The sequence below is a fragment of the Leptosomus discolor genome, chromosome Z (assembly GCF_034619465.1).
Source record: "Leptosomus discolor isolate bLepDis1 chromosome Z, bLepDis1.hap2, whole genome shotgun sequence".
Taxonomy (NCBI): domain Eukaryota; kingdom Metazoa; phylum Chordata; class Aves; order Leptosomiformes; family Leptosomidae; genus Leptosomus; species Leptosomus discolor.
Window position 1 is genome coordinate 39,290,659 of NC_141419.1, and position 9,788 is coordinate 39,300,446.

General features: G+C 41.8%; 1 protein-coding gene across 1 annotated transcript; it reads right to left on the reverse strand.

The window, feature by feature from the left end:
* Positions 1-1,585: 1,585 nt before the first annotated feature.
* QNG1 (Q-nucleotide N-glycosylase 1) lies at positions 1,586-9,709 on the reverse strand. The gene is made up of 4 exons (XM_086479159.1): positions 9,373-9,709; positions 8,110-8,369; positions 3,153-3,348; positions 1,586-1,818 (listed from the first exon to the last, which is right to left on the reverse strand). Exons 1-4 carry the CDS (start codon positions 9,707-9,709, stop codon positions 1,586-1,588), a joined length of 1,026 nt encoding a protein of 341 aa, XP_086335285.1.
* Positions 9,710-9,788: the final 79 nt, after the last annotated feature.

Genomic DNA, 9,788 nt, shown 5'->3' on the forward strand with positions numbered 1-9,788 from the left:
TACAGTGGCACAACCGTAAATATCACAGAAGAGTCTTTCTTTACAGCTGTCGTTCACGAACATTCAAAACCCCCCACAGGTATTGCTGGATCCCAAAGGCTTTTTTTTTTTTTTTTTTTTTTTTTTTTTTGCTAATTCTAAGAATCTTTGCAGTGCAAAGGAAAAGTGCTTAACTTCCTGCTTGCTAAACTCCCACATATTGCCTTTAATAAAGTGGTATTACCAAACTCGCAGAACCCATCAGCTAAGCCTGCAAAATTCGTTGAAAACAAGCAGGTTTAAACAGCTGTCTTGTGGTTGCAAAGAGAAGAGTTTTTGCATTTCGTTTTATTCCATTTAGTTTGAGAACTTGGCAATCCAGAGCTGAGAAATTCTCTGAAGTTGAAAGAAGAAAAGCCCCGTTTTATTAACTGAGCAGAAATAAAACAAATCAGCAAACATAAGACTGAAACTGAACCCACATCATACAGGATGGGGCTATATAAACTTACTAACTACAGATTCAAAACACATTTTGATCGATTTCTGGTTTTATTTAGCCAGGTGCGTTATTTTTACCACCTAGCAGGTACTGCTTCAAAGAGCTGACATTCCCCCCTCCCTTTTAAAACCATATTTAAAACCAAAATTAATGAAGTTAAACCAAGTCACGGGGGAAAAGGGGGGGGGGGGGGGGGGAGAGAGAGGGAACGCCCACTCGCTGTCCCACGGAGGAAGCGGGCGCCCGCCGGAGGGGCAGGAGCGCCCCGGTGCCGGTCAGCGCTACGCGGGCGGCTGCCGGCGAGCAGGGGCAGGCCGCAGGGGCAGGCTTTTTGCCGGCAGCGGTGTTCCGCGAGCGGGCCAGGACCCTGTCTACGTGTGTCGCGCCTCGAAGCACACCTTTTTCTCCAAACCTGAGAGGAGCCGGGAACGGGATCCCCCCCTCCTCGGTCTCGGGAGCCGCCCGGGGCTGGCGGGGCCGCGGAGCCTCGCTGCGGTTCCGGCGCGGCCCGCCGTCCCGTCCCGTCCCGTCCCGTCGGTAGCGGCAGGCCGCGGCACAGCCCGGCCCCTCCCCGCTGTTTGGGGCCCCTCGCTAGGCAACGGCGGCAACGTCCGTCGGCAGCACCCGCGCCAGAGCGGCGCCGCCGCGCGCCCCGCCATCCACAACGCCCCCCGGCGGCCGGAGGAGGGCGGGAAGGGGCGGGGCGGCAGCCGCGGACACGATGGATGGACGAACGGACGATCAGCCCCTCCCCCCCCGCCGGGGCTGACGCTCTGCAGACGCCAAAGGAAATGCACACGCGATGTCACTGCGCGCTTCACGCCGCAGGGGCGGGCGGGCGCGCTGGCCGGTGCGCGCGCACAGGGCGCCCGCGGCAGAGCCAGCTACCCTGCGGGCTTCCAGCCAAGGGCACCCGAGTAAGTCCGGTCACGGAGAGTTGGAAAATTCAGGGTAAAAAACCCAACAAGGACGTTGTTAATACATCATCAGAAAATGAGCATTTGATGCAGCTACTTCCGAATTAGTAAATGACAAACAACCGTATGAAAAGGGCAACCGCCATCTAAAAGACAACACGTCAGCACAGCAGCTGTCGGAGCGGACTCAGTAATATATACACCGCACTCGGTGAAACGGAGTATCTTTCATCTCTTCCCTATGGCTCTGGGCATAGTCCCACAGGTGATAATCAAGTAAAACCGCATTGATCTTCTCACACATGTCCTGGCCCTTCTTCTCATACAGCTCCAGCAGGTGCTTACAAATCAAGGCGCAGCACCAAATAGTACAGCCGCGGATCTCCACCTCCTCTCTATCTCCAGACTGGAACATCATTCCTGCAGGACACAAGAGGCAGCAATCCAATTACATTCAGGAGACAGAAGCCCCAGGGTGGCCTGAATTTGCTTTTTCCTTTTTTTTTTTTTTTTTTTTTTTTAATCCTCTCCACATTTATTCTATTCTGGGACTGCAGTTTTCATGACTTACGCTACAACTCGTAACAACATTGCTATGCATTTTCTAATGATTCATTTTGCCATAGGCACTTACAAGTTTACCTCCCATTCAACATCCTGTATTCTAAGAAAGTGGTCTAAGAAAAGGACAGGTGTTTAGGCCATACTGCAGATTATAGGACTACTTCTTTGCTTGTGGAGACAAAAAGGACAGTCAGATGTAATTCTGAGAGGGTATATTTTCTTCTAGGATAACTCTACATTTAAGATTTCAAAATGAAAAGAAAAAAACTCACACAACAAAAAAAAAACCAAACCAAAACCCAAACCAAAACCCCAAACTCTCTCTCTCTAAAAATACAAAGGGACCCATTTGTTTGAATTATTTGGATGGGAACACTCTTATTAGGATTTATGGAAAGATAAATGGTCTACACGATCTATTTAACATATATATAAGCATCTATCTATCTATCTATATAAGGCCATTCTATTAAGATCCATGGACAACTGCATTGTTAATAGACACTGTTGATAAAGCACATGCTTTATCTTGCTGTATAATTTTAAAAATCACATAACTGCAGTCCTAACTCTCAATACAGTCATTTTACAGTGGAAAAGGGATTGGTTTATGATTTTGCTCACTGAAGTTCACAGTTAATAGATACTAGAAGATGGAACCATGCTTCAAAATGAGACTCTAGCCTTATGCAATTAACTTCAATTAAAACCTTTTTTTTAATGGATGCTTATAATATTACCTTGCTTGTCACTAGCAGTTCAGTACAGATAAAGAGGAATCCCCATGCTTTTCCATCGTCTTTGAACTTACGAAGAAATCGCTGCTTCTTTAATCTATATCTCAAAAAACACAACTATACTCATGCTGAAAAGTAGTTCTGTCAACAGCAGTCCTTCAGAAACTCAGAGATCAACTGGCTTCGAGTCTCTTTAACCCTTCTCTTATCAACATTTAATCCAAGGAACAGTCAGAGCTTTATAAAAACCCATAACCTTAAGATCTCATTCAACATTACTGTTATAGAGCAAGTTCCTTCCTGTTACCTCATCACTATGTAAAATGTCCTTGTTCTCTGGAGTAAAAAACCCCACACATAACCCTTACATGGACAAAACATTACATTTTAAAAGTGGCTTTAGTCTACAATGTCGAGGTACGATTACTTGATACTATTAAGAGAGGAACCAACCTTCACGCAGTTTCTTCATTAGTTCTTCAGAATATTTCATTGCTTTTAAGTGAACAAGAACTTGAGGAATTCTGTAGTCAGCAAATATGGTCAGACTAGAAATGTCATCAAAAAAGCCATCTCCTTTGCCATCTAATACACTCCATGTATCTGCCACAAGTATTTGTGCCCGTTTGTAGAAAGACACCTTTTTCCTCTAATGAATTAGAAAGAAAATTACAAATTATTTAAGTGCCTGAAACATCAATAAAACCAGCAAGTGACACGTACAGAGAGTGACAGGTAAGAGTTACATTGTTCTATGAAACATACACTAACATTCGATTAAGCAAACATAATAACTACAAAAGAACCAAAGTGCAGCACTCTTAAGCACCTTAAAACCTAAGCAATATCGAACCACAAACAAGTATCGTGGAACACTCATAAATAAACTGAAATAAAAGAAAAACATAATAGAAGTGGAATAAAAATTGATAGATTCTGCCTGGATCTCAGAACACATTAATGTTGGTTTACTTCACCTGGCAAACACTGTAGTTCAAGTCCAACAAACATTTAATTCTTTCAGAAACCCTAGAGTTCATCCAAGATTTTAGTTTAAGAGGCATAAAAGGCATGTATTGGATTAGGCAATTAAAACATTTCATTAATCAATTTATCCATAATGTTAAGGAAATAAAATTCTAGTGAAAACTTTAATGAATGCTCCTCTGTATTGTGTAGTGTATCTTATTACAGTACACAACAGTGTAATTAGTAGATGTGTAGTTAGAGAGAACAGAGGAAAATAATTTCAGTAGAAGCTGTATTCACAAATACGAGATTTTCTTAGATTCTATGCATGGTTCCACTTTCGTCACAAACTTTTTTCTGGTGCTAAACCTGTAAAGATTTACATGTTTTTGCGACTACTCACAAGCAAAAAAACCCTCAAGACATGCTGTTGAAGTTTTAATTCTATGATGAACATAACATGTGAACGTGAATCCGCATCTTGAAAAACAAAGTTATTGGTGGGTTGTGGGTTTTTTTCACAGACTGGTATGGGTTGGAAGGGACTTTCTCTGGAGATCATCTAGTCCAACCCCCCTGCTCAAGCAAGTTCACCTACAGCAGGTCGCACAGGATCATGCCTGGGGGAGTTTTGAATATCTCCAGAGAAGGAGACTCCACAGCCTCCCTGTGCAGCCTGTTCCAGTGCTCCGTCACTCTCAGAGTAAAGAAGTTTTTCCTCATGTTGAGGTGGAACTCCCTGTGCTCCAGTTTGTCCCCATTGCCCCTTGTCCTGTCCCTGGGCACCACTGAAAAGAGCCTGGTCCCATCCTCTTGACACCCACCCTTTAGGTATTTATAAGCGCTGATAAGATGTCCATTTTACAAGCATTGATAAGGTCCTTTCCTTTATAGCTAGACAAGATCTTTGACTTTTGACAACGTGTGCTAAACAACAATATGTAACTGGAATGGCTAATCTGAAACGCAAGTAGGTGGGGATTCGACTTATTTCCAATTTTATTCTGCCACTCTTCACATCACCACAATTTACAAGTAGTATTTTTTAAGCTAATTTAATTTTACTCTATTGCCAAGACGCTACAACTATTCCTGAGAGCCATGCATATTTTTGGTCATTAAATGCTCTTCTCCAAAAACAGAGAACAAGATGTCCAACCACGTTTCACAGAACATCCACAAACATCCCCAAAACTGCTTTGTTTCATTCTATACTTGAATACTTCACGTGCTTCATTCTATACTTGATATAGATGCACAAACTTACTTCTAAACAACATACTCAATTTTGTATGTTATATAATAAAACACCACTTGAAACATCACAACAAGAAGTAAATAACTAATAGACCAAATCCCATCACAGCTCCTGCTGCCCCAAAGCTAATGGTAACCAAGCACACCGCTCTTTTATAGCATTAAGATTTTTCCAATATAGTAAAGAACTGATCGCCTCCAGCACAACACCATTTTGCAAGAGCAGAGGACAGGAGAATTCAAATGGAACCTTGTAACTCATGCTGCAATTTCATTTGGAAGAAAAACACTGTCTGGGACTTGTCACTGAGAGGATGAATTTATAATTTAATTGTTTCAATTATTGTTAAATTTTAAGCTGCACAAAGCTTCTGAAGTTTATGCAAAACTCTCAATATGAAAAAGACTATTAAGCATTTCTTACAAATTTTCCCACCATTCTTTTCAATAGAAAGCAAAGAAAGCATTAGGTAGATGATACTATGTCTCACAGATAGTATCATTTGTCTAAAAACGGAACATTTTACCAGATGGCAATACCACTAAATTTGTTTTTTTTTTTTTTTTTTACTGCAACACCCTCACTTTCCAGGAAAAGCTACCACATACGGGGACCCGTGTGTCTCCTCTCCACTACAATGAGACACTATCAAGAAACATAACTTATTATGACCTAGCGATATTAAAAGAAAGGATTATTGTGTTGGCAAAAAGCAAAATCTGATAGCACAGCTAGTAAAAAAGGCAAAGAATAGGAGGATCATGAGAATTTTACAACCTCGGCATAAGGTGATGTGAAATAAAAGATAAACACATGCAACATCAATGACTGGAAGCTTAGGAAGGGCTCCTCTGTGTTTATGTCAGAACATGAAAACCTGATATGCAAGTGTAACAGTCCAGTATTTAAACTTCTGTCATGATTCAAATACAGCACAGCATCTAAATGTGAACTATCCGTCAAAGGACAAAAAGGTTTCAGGGATTTTGGTTTTGGTTTGAAATTCACTTTTCAGAAGCAAAAGAATATTTGCAATTTCTACAATTACGTTCAGTAATGTGCAATTATGAGACACATTTTGTGTATGTGTTTGGAAAAACATATAGCCAAAGAACTGTGTTAATTTTAGAAGTTCCTCTAGAAGGTCATAACGTAGCAGAGCTGTAGTAGTCTGCGATAGTATGATTCTACTGTAGAATTGCTTTTATAATCTCTCCATATATATATTTCTACTATGGAGAGTTACTGAAAAATAGTGGTTTGCTATTGGCTATCTCACCATCTTTTCAGTTTCCTCCAAAACTTTTATTGAAAGCAAAGACTTATGTGCAACAGCTCAACCTGCTGCCACAGAAATTACGTCGATAATGCGATCCATGTCACCTCATATTAGCTGCTAACACTGGTTTGTTGCTTTTGTTTTGTTGTGCTTGTTTGCTTGTTAAAAAGCAGGGTGTAAACTTGGTCTACGTTATTTCACCCACCTTCAAAATACACATCCTGCTTAGTGAAAGCAGAAAACCAGCTTCCATATTCATGCAATAGGCTTTTCTACTATGCCAGGGATTACGGTCTGGGATCATTTTTGGAACATCTTTTCATTCTGTAGTCTGCTGCTGCTTTTAGGGAGGCTTGCTTTATAAAGCACTCAGCATCATCTCATGAAAGACATTACGTCAATGTACAGTCACTATAAAGATAAGAAAATACTCTATCACTTTACTTTGAAAATATTCCCTTTTTGATCATGACAATTGTCAAAAAATTACTTTATATGTAAAAAAAGTCCAAATAAATTAAACCAATAGCTTCAGAGACTAGTTAGAAAGAACCTCTGATTTTTTTCATGTACACTTATCTTAGTTCATATCAGGAAATAACGCAAAATAAAATCATGCCACCTACTCAAGGGCAGATTTAAGTGATAAATGCAATAGGTTCAAAGCTCCAGTGACGGTATTCCGGGGAGTTACCTTGAAAAGACTGCACAGGCTATTAGTATAGGCTACATTGTCCCTAGGAAAAAAAAAAGTCTTTTGGACATAATGATTTAACAGCTGAGTAATACTGCAGATGGAACTGAGCACAGGAACAGCTACATATGTCACTGACACTAAATAAAGATCATGCCCGTATAGGCAAAACTAGAGACACAGAAAACACCAGATAGTCTCTGTTTACTTCCCAACAGTTTCTTTTGGGAAAACAGCTCTGAAAAACTTCAGTATATTGTCAGCCCTGACAAAAGTATGGGTTACTTCTGGCCTGTAGTCAGTTGTGCAACGCCTGCTGAATCAACAACAGTTATAGAGCAGATTTCCAGTAGCTGTACATTTTCACAATTCTACTGGAGTTTCATTTCCTTCATTAGTTGCAGATATCCTCATAGTAAAAGAAGAAAGAGATGGGTGGAGGGGGATTGGTAGCAATTCAAGATTAAAAAAAAAAAAAGGAAAAAAAGATTCTGATTTTTCAGGCAGAAATTTTGTCAAATATTATGCATTTGTAAGGAGAAAAGAGCCATGATCTAACTGTGAACCTGAAGTATATCAAAACAAATTACAACAAAGTGATGAAGACAGAGACAGCATATGAAAAAAATGGCTCTCCTCTGGGGAAAAAAAGTAACTCCTGACATTAGAAATACATTCCTAAATAGTTAGGGACTTCAGACAATCAAGATTCTTTTACTGCTAATAAATCATGTGATTTTTCTTTCAGAGGTTTAGACAGAGAGAAGTGAAATATCAATAATTTTACCACAGCTTAACAAAAAAAGTATACTGTGGTCCAAGAGTACTATTTAAAAACTTTCTTCCCTACCTGTATGACCCATAGTAATTTACATAGTAAGATCAACTGCTTCATAGTCTGATCTTCCTTTCATTATACAGACCATTATCTTTACTGAGTTGAAGCAAAACCATTAAAATAATAGTAACCTTCCTTCTTATTTCCCTTGAATTTTACTTTTGAATACACTGAGCTCCAAGAAATGTTTCTGTTCCCCTTCCATTTCCTGGATTAAAAACCCCAACAGTTCACAAATATTAGATCAATTCTGAGCTGACTATCCTCTCAAAAAAAAAATCTGCATAGACAACCTAAGAGCTATCTTTCAAAGTCACAATCAGTATGGAGTAAATTCTTATCACAACAAATTAAATTTAAGAACTAGCTTACCTCAAATACAGCTTCATCTCTGTAAGAAGGAAAATTTTCCAGGACTAGACGTAGTAGTTTCTGAGCACTTTTCCCACTCATTTTAACACAGGTGAGGAAAGAGCCTCCAAACTTCTCTAACAGAACCGTTCCACTTTCATTCAACACCCGATGTCTTTCTTCGATCAAAGGTATGGGCACTTCCGTGTCAGAGCGAAATACATGCCTAACTTGGTCAAGCGTCATGGTGGCAAAATATGATGCACTGGTAATGGGTATTCCTTCAGAAAAGTAAAAATAAGATGTTCAGGCTATCATAACGTATCCTAAGATGTAATGCAGCAGTGTGCTACAGATGAGTGCATTTATACAGTAAGATCTAAAGAGTCAACTCTTAAAATGAGTGTTCAGCAATAACTGCACTCCATAGCTGCTTAAAACAAAACCTTTGTTTGCAGATGGTGCTTCCTTCTACAGATAACAATTTCCAACATGCAGCCGTGGAACCTTTCTTGCTTTTTATATGCAATTTCTCCCAACCGATTAGTCTTCAACTTTGAGCGTGGTGTTTACGCCGCACACTGGCAACTATAGTTAAGTGTATAGTTAGTATAGCCAGCACACGCCTGTTTTCCCTTAGCTCCTAATCACGCTGTGCATTTACAAAAAGTATCTTAACGCAAACCTCCGCTTAATTTACAAATACATAGGAAATTAATTAAAACTTCCATCTATACCTCCAACAGTTGTGGTTTTGTTTTTGGTTTTTTTTTTCTGACGACAGCAACAGGAGTAAGCATTACAGTACTTTTGCTTGGTTTTGGAGGCGTACGCGTTTTTCAGATTTACTGGAGCTGCTTTGATACTAGATCAGTCCAGAGGATTCTCAGTTTAAGCCTCATTTTCTCATTCGTCGTGGAAACACAATTCATTTTAAGAACACGCGTGAAACAACAGAAGCCCCGAAGAACTGGCTACGAACGCTCCTTGAAGTCTTTTTAATGGAAAAAAGGCCACCCAATTAGAGCCACAGGGTGGGTGGCTTCAGCACGTGGTATTGTTAAAGTACTTCCAGTTGCCTCCCCCAAGCTCTGCGGGGCGGCCTGCACATGCAAATTTATCAAATAGGCAACAGTTTGCAGAAACGGTGCCCGTTTCCGCGGCAGTGCCTCTGTTTGACACTCACCGCTCGGTCCCTAACGCCCCCCACCCCCGCCCCTCGCCCCGCCGCTCAGCGGGGCCCGCAGGCCGTCGGGCGAGGCGCGGCCCCCACCGCCCACTAACCGTCGTCCAGGGCCCTGTTGACGGCGGCACAGAGGGACCAGTAGCCGCTGTAGGTTTTACCCTTGTACTTCACCAGGTACTTCTGCTCCTCCCGCTCGGACCAGAAGGAGAAGTTGAGGGTGTCCACCAGGAACACCCAGCCCACCGCCTCCTCGCTGGCGGCCCGCGGGTTGAGTTCGTGGAGGCTCTTCCACCCCGCCAGCCCAAACTCCGCCGCCGAGGCTTTGTCAAACAAACTCTCCGCCACCCGCCGCGCACCCTCCTCGTCCACGGAAACATCTCTGCTATTGCCGGCGATGAACCTGGCGGACTCCAAGGGGGATGGGAATACCTCCATGCTCAGCCACCTACTCGGCGGGCAGGAAACACGCACGCTTTCAAGGCCGGCCACTCCGTCGTGCCCCCGCCCGGTCAGC